This window comes from Rattus norvegicus, chromosome 9 (genome assembly GCF_036323735.1).
Source record: "Rattus norvegicus strain BN/NHsdMcwi chromosome 9, GRCr8, whole genome shotgun sequence".
Lineage (NCBI taxonomy): Eukaryota > Metazoa > Chordata > Mammalia > Rodentia > Muridae > Rattus > Rattus norvegicus.
In genome coordinates, this window is record NC_086027.1 from 49,187,734 (window position 1) to 49,205,680 (window position 17,947).

The 17,947-nt window shown below is 46.1% G+C and overlaps 1 protein-coding gene across 4 annotated transcripts in view; it reads right to left on the reverse strand.

The window, feature by feature from the left end:
* The window catches only part of Tbc1d8 (TBC1 domain family, member 8), a 110,032-nt gene that overhangs the window by 40,625 nt on the left and 51,460 nt on the right, over positions 1–17,947 (reverse strand). For 3 of the 4 annotated variants that reach the window (XM_006244851.5, XM_039084197.2, XM_039084198.2), the window contains exon 2: positions 11,673–11,828. In XM_006244851.5, coding sequence (XP_006244913.1) covers positions 11,673–11,828 — 156 coding nt within the window. The remainder of the gene's footprint in view (positions 1–11,672; positions 11,829–17,947) is intronic. The other variant, NM_001191067.1, reaches the window with a different exon arrangement.

Sequence of the window (17,947 nt, forward strand, 5' to 3'; positions counted from 1 at the left end):
GAAGGACTGAAGGAGCTGAAGGGGTTTGCAACCCCATAGGAAGAACAACAATATCAACCAACCAGAATCCCCAGAGCTCCCAGGGACTAAACCACCATCCCAAGAGTACACATGGAGGGACCCATGGCTCCAGCTGCATATGTAGCAGAGGATGGGCCTTGTCAGGCATCAATGGGAGGAGAGGTCCTTGGTCCTAGGAAGGCTCAGTGCCCCAGTGTAGGGGAATGCCAGGGCAGGGAGGTGGGTGGAAGGGAGTGGGTAGGTGGGGGAGCACCCTCATAGAAGCAGGGGGAAGGGGCATGGGATAGCAGATTTATGGACCAGAAACCAGGAAAGGGGATAACATTTGAAATGTAAATAAAGAAAACATCAAATAAAAAAAAAGAAAAGAAAATCAGGCTTAGAGATTCAGTGTTAGAAACCTAATCAAAGACCAGACAACAGCAACGGTGGACTCAGGAATAACCAAGTCTTCATGGGGGCTGGCAGAGATGGCTGACTGGGGCCATTTTAAATGCCTGGCGTTATGTTACACACTTAGTAAGGCATGCTGTATCTTTAAACTCACTCCATACAAATGTCACAAGGTAGGTATTTCTAGACACAAAGTAAAAAAGAAAGAAGCCAATCCACAGCCCATGGGCGTAACTCTGAGGGCCTCAGTCTCCTGGGACATCGCATTGGATGAGTTCAGAGCAGCTGAGGATAGCTATTCTCCCTGACTTTCCTCTGGGGGCGGGGCGCGGGGGGACATAGTCACGAAGTAAAACAAGCACCTCATTGTCCACACCTCCAGCTTCTACGCGGACACAGCCATAAATAACTGGGCCTAAGCTTCGGTTTTTAAAAAAGTAACTGTTTCCCTCTGCATAATAAACACTTGACTGGATTCAGTATCTTTTCCAGCCTCCTAAATGCTAGTGTACTATGAAACGGGCGCTCTGTGTTCATAGTTCAGATCTGGGCCTATGAACTAGCAAAACATTTCTCTACTGGCCACACACTAACTAACCATCTACTGTCGACTACAGAGGGGCCAGAAAGGTGTGGCAGGCAAGGGGCAGTGTCTCTCCTGTCACTCACCGAGCATTCTAATGCAGAATGAGGCAGGCACAAAGCACCCAGCATACACTGCCCACAAGGTAAAAGCTAGGCCCTTCTACAACCATTAGCAATTAGGAAAATGTCTCACCAACATGCCCACAGGCAGCCATTTTGACAGAGCCTAATCTGATGGTGGCCAGTCTGATGGAGGCTAGCTGAGCTGAGCTTCCATCTTCCCGAGTGCCTCCGAGTTGTGTGAAGGTGACAGATGAAGCTGACTGTGTTGGCTTCATGGGGCTTCGGGGTCAGACTGAACTATATGCGATTTGTCTTTTAAAAGAGAAAAGTTTTAAGAATTTAAAAACCCTAACAAATAAATAGCAAATAAGAGGACACTGGTGGACCAAAAGAAATAAACACTTCTTTTTGAAAAACCCAGATCCTGAAAGCAGACACTATCAGACCTAATCTCTAAGTCTAAAGTAACTATCCTCAAAAGGACATCATTGTCATCCATTGGATTTCCCTATTTTAATACACCTCTAAGTAGAAGTCTCTTATCCTCTCCCTCAGAAGAAATGAATCATTAAAAATATTACAATTAGGGGCTGGAGAGATGACTCAGTGGTTAAGAGCACTGGCTGTTCTTCCAGAGGTCCCTAGTTCAATTCCTAGCACTCACATGGCGGCTCTTCAACCATCTGTAATGGAATTCGATGCCTTCTTCTGGCATGCATGTATGCATACATGCAGATAGATTACTTGGGTACATAAATAAATCCTAAAGATATCTATAATAAGTGAAAGCAGACAGTCAGTCTCAGGAACTGGAAGCCACAGCAGGAGGCAGAGACAGGAACCAGAAGCCACAGGAGACAATGGACAACAGGCAAGCACAGGGTAGAAGCTGCTATCACAGATCAAGATGACCAGACGTTCAGAGGGCAGAGGGAGGCCTCTCCAGGGTCTGCAACGACTAAACGAATAAGATCACTGAAACAGATATGCTGGATGGAATCAAATATTGTAGGAGCTGGACCACCACTCCTTTAATCCCACTCTCAGATAGATCTCTGTGTTTGAGGCCAGTGTGTCCTACAAAGTGAGTCACAGGACAGCCAGGGCTACACAGAAAAATGCCACAGCTACAAAGCAAGCAGGAAAACCAAGACTGAGTTCAAACGACATCAACAGGTCCCAGTTAACTTCTATTTCAGGAATAGCACTAGAGTGACATGAATGACCAATCTTTGAGAGATTTTTATTTGAATGTATTGTGGGGTGAAATATTAACAACTTCTAGGATCTTTTAGAATTTTCTTTTTTCCTTTTTTCTTTTTCTTTTTTTCTTTTTTAAGGATTTATTTATTAATATGAGTACCCTGTAGCTGTCTTCAGACACACCAGAAGAGGGCATCAGATCCCATTACAGATGGTTGTGAGCCACCATGTGGTTGCTGGGAATTGAACTCAGGACCTCTGGAAGAGCAGTCGGTGCTCTTAACCGCTGAGCCATCTCTCCAGCTCCCTAGAATTTTTTAAAAACTACTTCAGGGTAGGAAACAAACAAACCAACCTTGGAGACAACTAAAGCGAGCGGCGCAACCCCCTAATCCTGATGAGGTGACCACAGGACATTATCACAGTCCTCAGGGTTTTCTACTTTTCAGAATCTTTAAAGGGGGTAGAGGGATGGCTCAAGGTTTACTGCTCTTGCAGAGAATCTAGCTCCCAGCTCCCATGTGGTGGCTCACAAACATGTTAACTCCAGGGGAGCCGATACCTCTACTGGTCTCCAAGGGCTACTGCACACCCCGTGAGCAAGTGACACATACACATACACATACACACACACACACATACACACAGAGAGAGGGGGGGAGAGAGGGAGAGAGAGAGAGAGAGAGAGAGAGAGAGAGAGAGAGAGATTAAAGAGAGTAAAATAAATATTTTTAAAAGCCCTTTTTTTTTTAAATAGAAGAGGACCTATGTATGGTATTGTAAACGATCAAAAATGTATATGGCTGGGGCGGTCATGGGCCTAGGGGTGACTCCTGCTGTTGAGTTAAATGGACAGCATCAATCAGCCTTCTAAAAGTCTACACCAAAAGTGTGACGCCACCTCTGTACCGCCAACAGCAGTGGCTGCACAAAGTGCTAAGAGCGTGTGCCAGGGTGAGTGCTCAGCCCTGAACAACACTTATGCCAGGACCCTCCGAGGCTCAGGGAACACCACTGAAGAGTGCTGTAAAGCACGAGCCAGTAGACAGGGAGAGGGCAGTAGAATGCTCCTTTCTGGGTATGAGAACCATTGCAATCATGCACGCACGCAATCACGCACGCACGACAGCTGCGGATACCTGCACTGGACTTGCACAATGCTAGCTCTGTTCGTTATGTTTGGGGAGGAGGATCTTGGGTTCCGTGGGGCCCTACCTCTCCCTGCTGAATCATGGGCTACCCAAAGATTCTGGGAGGGAGGGAGTCCCACTGGTGAGCCTAGCAAGCTCCAATGAATAACCAAACATAGGGTCACACAGACACACAGCCAATAAGCAAGCTCCAGTGAAAAACTAAATACATCGTCACATAGCCAATCCCTGTTAAACTCTGAGTTGCAAAACAGAATGAAGAACGATGTGGGCCGGGGACTCGTGAGGGGAACCTGGGTTGGCAGAGAGATGAGAGAGAGTAATCAAAACACATTTTATACGTGTATGAAAAGGTCAAAGAACAAACTTAACTGCTAAAAAAAATGAAATTTTATAATGAAGACGTTAAGCATGAAATTTAATGAAAAAATTCTATAATGAAAAAAATGCAAATCTCTTCCTAGTGAAAAAATAAAAACAGGCACAAGTGACCCCCCACGCACGAATGAGGTGGGTAGATTCAGAAGTAAAGTCAGGGCCAGAAAACAGGGCACAGAGTTGTCTAAGTTCGCTGATTATATTACGGGCTGAGCATTACCAACTCAAAAACTCCTAAATCTGAAGCTTTTGGGGGGGAGGGGCTCACCACCTCTCCTATTATAAAAGAGAATTAACTCAGGTATTTTTGAAGAGCTCCCTTCAGGTGGTCTCTGTTAAGTCATGATGTACACTGCCAGTCAGGTAACCTTTGATTTTAGGATTCGATTTTTAATTTGCTTCTGTTTGTTCTCCTTACATAGTCCAGGCTGGTCTCAAATTTATGGGATCAAATGATCCTCCTGACTCAGTCTCTTATGTAGCTAGGACTACAGGCATGTACCAACTCACTCTGCTCGAAAGAGATTTTTAATCTTACTTTTAGCCTCAAAATGCACTAGACCTAAAAGCTGGTTTTAGCCTCCACTTTCTTTTAAAATTCCTATCAGCAACACATGTCACAAAAGGCAGAACATGTTCTTCGATGGAAATTATTTGTACATAAACAGAATTACTTTTAAAAAATACATTAACAGGCCAATTGCCAGAATGTCCATGACAGGGAAGAAACATTAATTGGCAACACTCTCCCACTTCTAAAGGTGAAGCCCATGTGGAAAATTCCAGCTAGCGTTGTTCCAAGGAAATGCCGAGCCACTGAGAACAAGTGTAACAATCCTGACCTCGGAGTGTAAACACAGAAAACTCACGCTTCCCCCGCCCCCTCCTGGGCTGCCTCCCAGATGTTCCTTGAAGCACCCTGCAAGTCCTCTGCTCGGGGAAAACAGGCTGGCACGTCCTCTGCCACCGCGGTACAAAGTTCAGGAAGACACTAATCTGGTCCACCAGGGAACATTTCCTCCCTTAATAGAATCCACTCCACAAAGACAAAGCAAACAGTGAGGCAGAATACCAGGGAGCAAAACGCCAGCCACGGTCAAGGGCACGGAGAAGAGACCGTGCGTCAGAAGGAACACTCTGAGAGGACATTCTGTCAGAGCCTGCAGCTAAGCTGCGTGCTAGCACCCCGGCACGCCTGGTGTGACCCTGGCAAGTGGCCAGCTTCCAGGGTTCTGTATCTTCTCACCTCCAGAGTAGGGTACACTGCCACTGTGTACTGCTAAGGGAATCGAATGGGGGAGAGTAGAGGGGATTAATGGAGAGAATTAGCTCCGTAGCCCCTAACTTTTAAAAACAGACAACGTGCTGCGTTTTGATTAGCAAATGTTTCCCCTTTCCTGTCGTGACCTTTGAAGATTTCAAAGCATGTCTGTTTTCATTTTCCAAATCTAAACCCTTAACTAAGTATTCTCCAAACTACAACAGTCCCCCTGGGTCTGGGGGGACTGGGCCCTGTATGTCTGCTGGATCCAGGGCCTCCCAAAGACACCAGAGTCCGAGACAGCTCAGGTTCCTATTGAAGGTGGCATGGTATTTGCAGGTAACTTACACACTCCTCCTGAATCCCTTAAGTCATCTCCAGATTCCTTACCTGTCTGATACAGAGTAAATGATACAGAATTCCCATGGCATATTCTTCATGGAATACCAAGAAGTCTGTAACTAGCCAGTACAGAAGCATGGGATATATATATATATATGTATGTATGTATATGTATATGTGTATGTATGTATATGTGTGTGTGTGTGTATATATATATGTGTGTGTGTGTGTATGTGTGTGTATGTATATATATATGTATAATCATTATATAACTGCATAACATCTAACATATTTATACATATTACCCATTTTGGTTGAATCTGCAGGTACAAAACCTGCAGACATCATGACTCAGTATGCGCACCCTCTCCCACCCAGCTGTACGGGAACATGGAAAGCGTGCCCCTGGCTCTCCCTCCTCCTTTATTTAATTCAACCCCATAGGGGCAGAACTGGAAAGCAAGGGGAGAGACTCTGAACTTACGCAGACATGAAAGTACAAACTAATGCCCGGGAAGGCGTGAGCACTGTGGAAAAGTCCTCTGTGTAAGGCTCTAATGCCTGAGAGGGGCGCTCTGCCGCTTCTCACTATGACTCAAGGATGTCTTCCACCAGGAACTGGGAAAGACACCCCCAGGCCTCGGCTGACAATAATGGAGGCGTCAACATATTGCGTAAGCAATCTGATTTTTGGAATGATTCTAAGCAAATACCTCAGAGCCCAGCCGCTCTTCCCTATGCTTTTTTGTGCTTCCTGAGATCAAATGTGGACAACAAATGACCCAGCCAGCATTCCAGGCCATGATGATGACTAAGAAGCTCACGGCAGTAATTTAGAGATATCGTTGTACGTTGTACACCACTGAGGATTGCCGGGACGTGTCACGTGGGACTAGGAACAGCCATCATGGAGGGCAGCCTGGAGGACCTGTCTGTCTCGAGTGCAGGACAAGACTAAGAGCACCAGACACTGCAGTTGTAGGGAAGCCTCATCCTTATAGGACCCAGTACTCAACACAGCAGAATCCATTCATCAGGGTCCAGACAGTTTAACCCAGAGGTTCTCAGCCTGTGGGCTGTGACCCCTTTGAGGTATATGAGATACCCTGCATATCAGATATATACATTGTGATTCATAACGGTAGCAGAATTGGTTATGATGTATCAGTGAAACAATTTTACAGTTGGAAGTCCCAATGTGAGGAACTGTATTCAAGGGTCGCAGCATAAGAAGGTCAAGAAACACTGGTCTAACCTGTTCTCCACTTGACTGGAGATTAGCTTCTGGGATTCTGCCCTCCTCATTACTGTCCTCATTTATGCAGTGCCAATGGTTAGATGAATAATTCCAAAAAGAAAGTCTCCAGAAACTGGATTACCATCCCACCCAAAAAAGGAAATTCTGACACACGTGTTGTCATGAATAAACCAAGAAGACATACAAGCCAGTCCGGAACATTCACGATTCCACCAATGAGGTATGAGAAGCTAGTCTCTCCCCCAAAAGGATGGAGCATGCATGACTCCACCAATGAGATTTAAGAACCCAGTAACTAAAGGGCAGGGCGTGCATGACTCCACAAATGAGATGAAGTCAGAATCTGAGACAGAAAATAGAATGGTGGTAGCCAAAGGCACGTGGAGAAAGAGTGTAAAGTGGCTTGGAATAACGACAGCTCTGAAGATCAGCTCTGGTGCCTGGAAACAATGTAGCTGAAGCACACCTGTACAGGCAGAGCCCAGGTGGGAATGCAGCTGAAGCACACCTGTACAGGCAGAGCCCAGGTGGGAATGCAGCTGAAGCACACCTGTACAGGCAGAGCCCAGGTGGGAATGCAGCTGAAGCACACCTGTATAGGCAGAGCCCAGGTGGGAACGCAGCTCAGTGGTGTGATGCTGGCTTCACATGTGTGAGGATTTAGGTTTAGCTTCCTTCCCACCAAAATAAAAGGTTGCGATAACAGATTGTTTTCTATCTTAGTGCACCTACAGCTTCAGGCACACTAGGCCAAGTATTGCACACCAAGTTACATGCCCAGGCCCTTTTCAGTTTGAGTTTGTTTCCTTACATTCTCATAGATGTGCATAACATATTTTGAAAATACCCACCCCTACCCTCTCTTAACCCTTTCCCCACAATTACTGACCCCCTTCCTGTTCCCACTTAGCCCCATTTTTACTTCCCTATCTTTTTGAAGGTGTATATATAGCCCAGTGTGAGAATCTGACTTTGTATTTTGAGGCACGGTCTATCTACTTGCCCAGGCATGCCTTGAACTTGCAATCTTCTGGCTTCAACTCCTGAACAGCTAAGATTACAGGCCTATGTCACAAAGCCCAGCAAAACATTTTCTTAATGTGGCCTGCCTCTGAGCTCTACCTGTTTAATGAGGGGTCCCACAGCCTGCCCCAGATGACCTGGGTCCAAGTGTCTTAGAGTTCCTATCACTGTGGTAAACGCCACGACCAAAAGTTAGTTGGAAAAGAAAGGGTTTATTTGGCTTATCAAGTCCATCACTGAGGGAAGTTGGGACAGGAACTCAAACAGGGAAGGAACCTGGAGGCAGGAGCTGACGCAGAGACCACGGAGGGATGCTGTTTACTGGTTGCTTCCCAAAGCCTACTCAGCCTGCTTTCTTATAGAACCCAGGACCACCATCCTAGAGATGGCTCCACCCATAATGGGCAGGATCCTCCCCTCATCAATCCCTGATTAAGAATATGCCTTACATATTTGCCAATTGCTCAATCTTATGGGGGCTTTTTTCTCAACTGAGGCTGCCTCCTCTCCGATAACCCTGCTGTGTCCAGTTGGCATAGAACTGGGCAGCACACCTGGCTTATCAGAGAGGGAACAAGAAGACTTCTGTAGGGGCAGTTCTGATGCTGAGGTCCTGTTTCCAATTGATCTGTCAGTAAAGAAACCATGGGCCAATTGCTGGGCAGAAGGGATAGGCGAGACTTCTGGGCCCCTGGAGGCAAGCAGACAGACAGAAGGAAGGAGAGGAGAATTCGCCATGCTTAAGAGGGAGAAGAGTTGGCCGGCCATGTGAGATATAGAGTGACCACTGCAGGCGGGTGGTCAGGGGTGTTTAGCAGGGACTAGATGTAACTAAGATAAGGTTTAGGGCAGGTGGGAGGTGCTCATGGATGACCGTGAGCAAAGATGAAGCTACTACTGCCTCATCCCCAGTCCTGTCTAGCAGAATGTCGGTCTTCTTCGTTCTGTTCCCATAAACCCAAGCGTAAAGTCACAGCATGCTAATGCCAATGGAGCACCTGAGGTGATGGTACCCAAGCTTGGGTGAGATCTGGACCAGTACTGGACATCACGGAACATGGCCAGATGGAGACAGATGGTTCCAGACACAGAGAGTGCCTTAGAAGAAATGGAACACCCCAGGAAGAAAGGGAAGTATTTCCTCACAAATGCTTCCCACTCCAAGGACAAAGCAAGAGCATGAGAAGTCTCAGAGGAGCTGAAGCAGAAGAAACGAAAAAGGAGATTGGAGACCTTGAACTACTGATCAAAATCTGACCAAAACCAAACAAACAAACAAGCAAACAAAAACAAAAACAAAAAAACAAACCAACAATAACAACTAAAACATAAGTTAAAAGCAAGTAGAATATATTGCCAAAAACTGAATTAACTCATGAAAGACTAATGAACTCAATGGAGACCAGACCTAAAAAGATAAAGAGAAACAAACAGAAACAAAACACCAACAATAGCTACCCAATATGCAATAAACACCAAGGGGAAAGAATTTAAAAACAAAATTCATGCATGGGATTATAGCAAAAGAGTCCCACAATGAGTAAAAGAAAAATCACTGTGCAGACAGCAAGAGCAGTGTGTTTAAAAATGGCTAACCCACTGAGCTCAGAGGAGTAACAGATTCTAGTCAAATTATCCTAGCCCAGTGATAAAAGCAGGCTTGCGTGCTTGAAAAGCACATGATGCACAAGTGGGGCCTGGGCGATGAGACAAGCAGAAATCTGTGTTGTCACAGAAAACACTAGAAGACAGCAGCCGCCAACTCTAGAGTGGCCGATGAATACATTTGGACTTGCTACCTCAAATCCGAAAGCCCAAGGCAGACATCCGCAAGTGTGAAAACCCTCAGAGACCAAGACATCCAGGATACATTACTTGGGTGAAAATGGAAATCTATGCAGCTACACAGTGAGCAGCAGCATCATAGGAACAGGTACGGTGGCTCACTTTGGCAGGCAAAGGCTGACCTGTGAGCTCAAGATCAGTCTGATCTACACAGAGTCCCAGGCCAGCAGGACTACTTAGTAAAAAGAAAGAAAATGGGGGGGAAAAAAAAGAACCCAAATAAAGGTTCGAGGAAGGGAAAAGTTATACCTAAGTAAGTATTAAATCTGCATAAGGAACTGTGACAAACAATAACAGAAAACACAGAACCTGGAGAGAGAGGGGGCTCAGCAGGTGGTAAGTCCTGGCTGTGCACCAGGAGGCCTTGCGTTCAGATCACTGTGCAAAGGCTGAAGTACAGCAGAGCTCGCAGCCTCACGGCTGGGATAGGACAGGCAGAGATGGGCAGGTCAGAGAGGATTGGAGTCAGTGAGACACCAAGCTTCAAAAGGTAGGGAAGACATCTGGCGTGAGTCTCTGGCCTCTGTACGTACTATATAAAGAATCACACCCATACCAATATACGCACTTCAAGAATTATTATGAAAAGCATCATTTTGGGTCTGAATGGGATGAGTGCTATCATATCAATAGTTCTTTTTAATGAAAAGTGGGGAAGCAGAAGAGAGAATATGCTAGTACTCTTTTCCTATAAGATAACAAAGAACATTGTTAGAACTGAAATTGTGTATTTCACACGCTACAACTCTACCTTCATACTGATAGACAAAGTCCCTGGCCTCAACCTTGCAGGAACCTTTAAAAAAAAAATCTCCAGTGTTAAACATTTGAAATTTAACAATTTTTGTTCCTCTTTAGTTTCTTTGTTTCTATGGGAACTAGCTAAATGTAACACTTTCCTTATAAAAGGGCACTGTCAGATAACTTGGTGTTAAAGAATTACATGTTTCCACCTTTGTTGCTACCCTTCTCTGACCCACTAGAAAGCTATTCAGAAAGATGTCCACCTTGTGTAACCAGAAGGTACTTAGGGTGGTTAGAGGCAACAGTTACCTTCTTTCTGTAGTTGAAAGGTGCTTTCTTTATAAATCAGTTTTAATTGGAGAGATCTGCCCTGGTTAGAAAAGAAAATGGCAGACAAGAGTGTGCCCAGATATTCACAGGGGTTAGATGAGGTGGTGGGTGGGAATGAGATGTTTCATCAAACTTCTGCCTTTTCCAGGGGAAAAGTCCAATAGGGCTGGTAAACAGGAGGCAGTGAGAAAAGTTTACTGTACCCAGTGCAAAGCTTAAAGTATTACAGCCATGTGCATGCATAGAGACAGAAGATTAACGTGGAATCCAGTGTTCAAATAGAGAGTCTTCAGTGGTATTTTTTTTTTTTTTTGGTTCTTTTTTTCGGAGCTGGGGACCGAACCCAGGGCCTTGCGCTTCCTAGGCAAGCGCTCTACCACTGAGCTAAATCCCCAACCCCGTGGTATTTTCTTATTTCATAAATTAGAGAGAGCACGTGTTACTCGCATAAAATCAGCAGACTCTAGGCTTTGTTGATAAAGTGCTTCTTTGAATGTGACAGTTCCATCCTGGAGGACCCTAGGGGCTCAGTGCAACATCAGGTGGCACTTCTGGGAAGAACAGGACCTTGGGTGGGGATATGGAGTGAGGTCTAAATTTCCCAGCACCTGGCAGAGCAGCTGTATGTGCATATGTTTGTGCATTCATTCCTTGTTCAAATCACTGCAGCCCTCAGACTGTGCCCTCATGTCACTGCAGTGGGCGTACATACCCGGGCACACACGTACGTCAGAGAGAAGATCACGAAGATTATAGCTCAATTCATATGGAGCAATACCAGTGCTCTGAGACACCACTCAAAACCCGGCATGCCCAAACGCTCAGCCTTTAAGTATTTTTGATGGTTAGAAGTGAGACAGAGACGAGAAGGATGAGGAAAACAAGCTGAAAACAGGAGGGGTGGAGAAGTAGGTGCAGATGAAGAGGAGGAAGAGGATGAGGGAGGTCGGTGTGAGTGGAAGCGAGAACTGCTAAGGAGCTCCAGAGGCGTTACCTTTCAAACACCACGGACATGCAGACACTCGGCATGCTTCGACCATAAGGTCTGGAACATTCCAACTGTAACAGAACTCACCAGTGGCTATGGCCCAGTAAATGTCTGATCCATTCAGTAACTCACCACATGCTATGGGAGAATACACCTGGGACCCGGGAACTTGAAGCAGAATCCGAAATGGAGCAACCCGTGCGCTGGAATCCAGCACCGCGTCCAGAGCACCCACCAGGCGACCTGAAGGGAGATAGAAGAAAGGAAACTGGTGAGTCCAGGGCAGAACAGGCCAGGCGGCCAGCACACAACCACCTACTCCATGCTTGGAGCTGTGGGGGTTTGAATGAGAATGGCCCCTTTAAGAGGACAGTTACTACTGCTGTGATGAAACACCAGGATCAAAGCACCTGGGGAGGAAAGGGTTTTCTGGCTTATACTTCACATCACAGTTCATCACTGAAGGAAGTCAGGACAGGAACTCAAAGCAGAGCAGGGACCTGGACACAGGAGCTGATGCAGAGGCCATGGAGGGACCTGGAGGCAGGAGCTGATGAGGTCACGGAAGCCCACTGCCCACTGCCCACTGGCTTCATCTTCACTGTTACCCTCTTCTGGGCTCTCTCCATTGTGTCAAGCCTCCACTGCTCTCCATGACCCACTTCACTTCATACAGGACTGCAACACAGCATCTGTGTGTGACTCTCAGGAAACACTTCTCAGAAGATTTAACCTCCATGATCCTGGCCTCTTAATTGCTGGTAATAACTCAGCCCCAGCTGACCCCAGTGTCCCAGCAAAGCAAAGGTTTCACTTTAGGGCTCTGGTCGCTTGTTAATCACAGACAGTTCTTCAGTTCCAGCTGACCTGACACCACAGACTTCCCACATAAAAGGCCTGATAGAGTCTTTGCTTCCCTCAAACTTCATGAGCTAGGCCTCCACCCTCCGCATGTCTGTCAACATTCTTCCTACCTCCCACCGAACAGCTTTGAATGGTGGCTCCTCTCATCCAAAGTTCCAAAGTCTTTCCCTACCGGTTTGAATACTTGGTCATGTTGGCAGAACTGTTTGGGAAGGATTAGAGGGTGTGGCTTTGACTGGGGATGAGCTTTGAAGTTCCAAAAGCTTACATCATTCCCTGTTAGTTCTCTTTGCCTCCTACTTGTAGATATGGATGGAAGTTCTCAGCTACCTCTCTAACACCATACCTGACTGCCTGCTGCCCTGTTCCCAGCTCTGATGGTCATGAACTCTAACCCCTAGAACTATAAGCCCCTAATAAATACTTCGATAAGTTGCCTCGGTCATGACGTCTTACCACAGCAGCTCCTCTAGTCTCATGAGAGACAGCCCACCAATTCCCCCCAATATCTGACGTCTACAGGCATCAGCTATGCCACCAAAACCTGGGAAACAAGAGTAGCGCCCCTCAAGTCAGATCTTCATTCAAACCTGGTACTATCATTTCAAGCTATGTGACCTAAAGTCGCTTGAACTTGTGTGTAGCTGGTCTCCTTATATGAAATGGAATAACTACCTTGTAAGAATAATTGAGAGAGGGGTTGGGGATTTAGCTCAGTGGTAGAGCGCTTGCCTAGCAAGCACAAGGCCCTGGGTTCGGTCCCCAGCTCTGAAAAAAAGAAAAAGAAAAAAAAAAAAAAGAAGAATTGAGAGAATTACATGAGTGGACATGTCTGTTACTTCAAGTGTTGCCTGGACCATAAAAGGCACTGTGTATGTAATGTTCTCGTTACTGCTTTATCATGAGCCTCATCCCAAATACTGAGTGATAACTTCTACCTGCTCGAGAAACACGCTGAGAGGGGAAAACCCATCAAACCCTTCACAGACTGTGGGGTGCACACACATGTACATGTGTGTGTATGTGTGTATATGTGAGCATATATGTGGTACATGTGTGTATATATATAAAATGTATATATACACACACATATATACGTAAATGTATATATATCACACATACACATATAGATATATAGGTGATGCATACACATATACATGATACATATATACAAACACGATATAAACACATACATGGTATACACATATGTATACACATATGTGCGATGTATACATATATGCATGCATACATGGTATATACATACATACACATACACAGTACAAAGGAGGGACTGTTTTTCTGCTGTGAAGGATGTGCACTGTGCTGAAGGTGGACAATTGCATCTGCTCCCACCTACTCGTCCATCCCCACATGGGAACCAGCCTGGGGGGGGCTCTTACTGACTACACAACCACTTCACATCGGGCTCAGCAGCACAATCTGCAGGAGAGCACCACTCATGACCTTGGGGACGACTGGACGCTGAAGGGGCCTGCCACTGCCTAATATCCATGAGGATTGTAGCACATATCCCAAGGGAAGATTCAAACTCAAGCTCCAAGTGAATTCCTAGATCAGCTACATCATTATAGAGGGAGAAAAACCAAACCCAAGTCCAACCCTCAGATGTGGGGACCTAGCTGTTCCAGCCTCTGTAATGGGTTCAGTTTAGAGTCACGTGACGGATTTAGCCACTTTCTGGAGCATCTGGAAACTCTGACTTTCACACCCTTGACAGTTTGGAAAGATTGCTGGCTATTGTGTTCAGTAGCATGCCCCACAGTTTTGGTTTGCCTGATGTGGCTATCAGCCTGTGACAACGGTGATGGTAGAGGTTACAAACATCCGTTCCATCACATGCTATCAGACGGAGGATTTCAACTCCTTCCTGGCAACGTCTCCTTCCTCACATGCTTAGTCACATGATTAAGGGACAGACTGCTTGGGACTGGAGAGTGACCTGCTGGTTAAGAGCACCTGCTGCTGTCCTGAGGAAAGGAGTCTGAATGCTGGGTGACCACAAATGCTGGAAACTCCAGCTCCGGGGGATCTGAAGCCCTCCCCTGGCCTCTGCTGGTACCTTTGTTCACAAGTGTGCATACGTGCACATATGTACGAATAAAAGCTGGTCAAAGCGGGCTGTTTAAAGTGTCGGGCTTCTGCACTGTAACGACATTCTGTCTTCCTCTGGAATGAACAAGCCTCCGTGGACAAACTGTAAACCCCGCATTCCTCGGCTCCTTGGCTTCTCTACTTAGTCACATCAGTACAGCTTCATCATGAGTCCTGCTTTCAAACCTGGGTAATAGTCTACCACCGTCATCACTTACTTGGATGCTCAGACAATCCCGGTGAGCCCCTTCCTGCAGGTGTCTGTGTCCTTCAAATACGGCTTCACTGCTTTCTATTTTGTAGCACAATAAACTGTACCATCTCTGCTCCCAACTTAGCACCGGCCGTTTTTCCAAGAAATTCTTTAGCGAGGCACTGCATTTAAAAACCAGTCAGATGTGCTCACACCAGGATCTCAGTAGGGAAAGCTAAAGACTGTCTCCAGGGACTAGAGAGCTGGTTAGCTCTAGCTGCTCTTGCAGAAGAGACAGGGTTCAGTTCCCGGGGCAGCTTACAACAGTATACAACTCCAGGTCCTGGAGGACCAGCACCCTTTTCTGACTGCCATAGGTACTGTAATGTGGCGCACATAAACACAAGCAAAACAACCATGCAATTAAAAATATTTTCTTTTAAAGTTTAAAAAATATGTATATGTACTATAAAATCCAGGCATTTTGGCACATCTTTTAAATCCTAGCACCTGGGAAGCAGATGCAGGCAGGTCTCTGTGAGTTCAAAGTCAGCCTGGTTAGTCTGCATAGTGAGTTTCAGAGCAGCCAGAGCTACATAATGGACCCTGTCTTTAAAAAAACACAGGGCTGGAGAGATGGCTCAGTGGTTAGGAGCACTGACTGCTCTTCCAGAGGTCCTGAGTTCAATTCCCAGCAACCACATGGTGGCTCACAACCATCTGTAATGGGATCCGATGACCTCTTATGGTGTGTGTCTGAAGACAGCTACAGTGGACTCATATAGAATAAATACATTTTTTTCTTTTTCTTTTTTTTTTTGGAGCTGGGGACCGAACCCAGGGCCTTGCCTAGCAAGCACTCTACCACTGAGCTAAATCCCCAACCCAATAAATTTAAAAAAAAAAAAAATCCCTGCTTTTTTGTGGCTACTGAGTTGCTCCCCATCTCTCCTCCATCCGTATTTCTGTGGTTCTCCTTGAGTTCCTCAGGAGGCTGGGACGATGGCTTAGTGGTAAGTGCTTGCCTGACATGAACACAGTATCAGATACTGTGAACACAAACTCCAGCACTGCCAGTCAAACAAAGAATGAAGCTTACCGTGGGTTCTAGATCATTCTTGGAAATGCTAAGGGTATCGGTTGGTTGGGCGGGCGAGGCATTTGGACCCTTTCCAATTTTCCTCAGCTTCTCTGTCCCCCCACTCCCGCCTTTGCTAGACAAATGTGTCCTCTCAGTAGCCTTTTGCAAACACGCCTTTAGCCCTCCCGCTTAGCAGCTGCTAATTCAGTTTGCTCTCGGGAGAGGCCCTGTCCCAGAAGACAGCCGCTCAGGCACCTGGAATATGGGAGCACCCAGGAAGGAGGCGCGATTTCCAAGTAGCCAGAGTAATACCAGGCATAACGGCCTGTGTCCTTTATCCTTCTCCTGAGGTCATTGTGCTGGGCAGAGCAAGGAGCTCATAGGATTGCTGGAGACTGGATGGTGTAAGGAGAGGGCACCTGCCAGGGAGGTTATCTTGTTTGCAACAAGACTGATCAATAGATAGGCTACCAGTCACGAACCAGGCTGGGTGAGGCTTGTCTGCAATCCTTACTCAGAAGGCTGAGGCAGGGAAATGGTTACTCAGGGGGCTAAGGCTGAGCTTGCTCCAAAGGGCTCTCTCAGTATCGTGTTTGATGTAGTTGCAGGTTGCACATTTTGTGGAAAGAATACTGATGTGTAGGAGATTGTAATAGGAAGTACTAGTATAAAGCTCATCAATTATATAGTATGTGTATATGTATATGTGTATGTGTGTATGTGTATATGTATGAATAAAAATGTAAATGTTAAATGTATATATAGATGTGTATATACATATATGTGCTCATATTATGTAAATATACATATACCTATGGACACGTTTGTGTATACACAGTCATCTGGGTACATACAGAGATATATACATAGATATAGTTGTTTGTTTGTTTTTTTAAGCTTTATTATATATGAGTACACTGTAGTTGTCTTCAGACACACCAGAAGAGGGCATCGGATCCCATTACAGATGGTTGTGAGCTACCATGTGGTTGCTGGGATTTGAACTCAGGACCTCTGGAAGAGCAGTCAGTGTTCTTAACCATTGAGCTATCTCTCCAGCCCCTGCAGGGGTTCTTTCGACTAGAAAGAGTGGTTATTCCCTCTGTAAGATTCAGGTGCTTTTGAAAGGTCAGGATGTCTTACATGGACCCAGCCTCTTCAGCTAGGGGAAGGTGGAGAAAGCCACAGGGGGATTTCACCCTTGTGGAGCCTGTAAGTTATCCCTTCCATACAAGAGGATGCAGGGCAGCTTGGGAGTAGGGACTTTTCCTCAACTCACCAAAGAACTGAGGTCACGGGTCAGACCATGACCCTGAAATCTAGAAACGCCAGGAGAATCTAGTCCCAGGTACCCTAGAGTTCCCTGGTCTGACGCCATTAACTGAAGGACAACTGAACAGTGACTCTGGTAAACCACTGAGAGTGGTCTGAGTGCGTGAAAGAAAAATCCCAAGACTATGCAGTCTTAAGGAAACCCCTAACCTGCACGACCTTTAACGTCAGGCACCAACCAGGCTGGAAAGGTGAAGAGTAAGGATTTACAATGGCGGCTGGGAATTCTCCACCAAAACCCCATAGTTCCATGGAGGAGTGGCCAGGGCCTTATTCAAGCTACAGAAAAGCTACTATTTGGGACCGACATTTCCTGGCTTTTCTGTCCCCAAAGGCAAGGAGAGAATGACCAAGGAACACATATGAAGGCCACAGGCCCATCATGTCTGTGATTTATTGGAATGATCACACAACCCTCACCTTCCTGGTTAATGACCAACTGCCCAAGGTTCCTAGTCTGGTGACATTGGATAAGAGAGAAGGACACTGACTCCAACCAACTGCAAAACCCTTAAAGGAGCTCAGAGGCAAAGGGTGCCTGAGAGATTCGAAAGCCCTGGTATCACATTCCTGTGGTGGCATGGTATAGAGTATATATTTATGGTAGACACAGCTATAGTCAAGCCTGGAACAGGGTCCCAAATGCAGCTAGATGATTGCCCCCTTGGCTCCTAGTACCCAATGCAGTACAATTGGCTTGCACAACAATGCCTGTTGGGTGGCTGGAGAGATGGCTCGGTGGTTAAGAGCAGTGACTGCTCTTCTAGAGGTCCTGAGTTC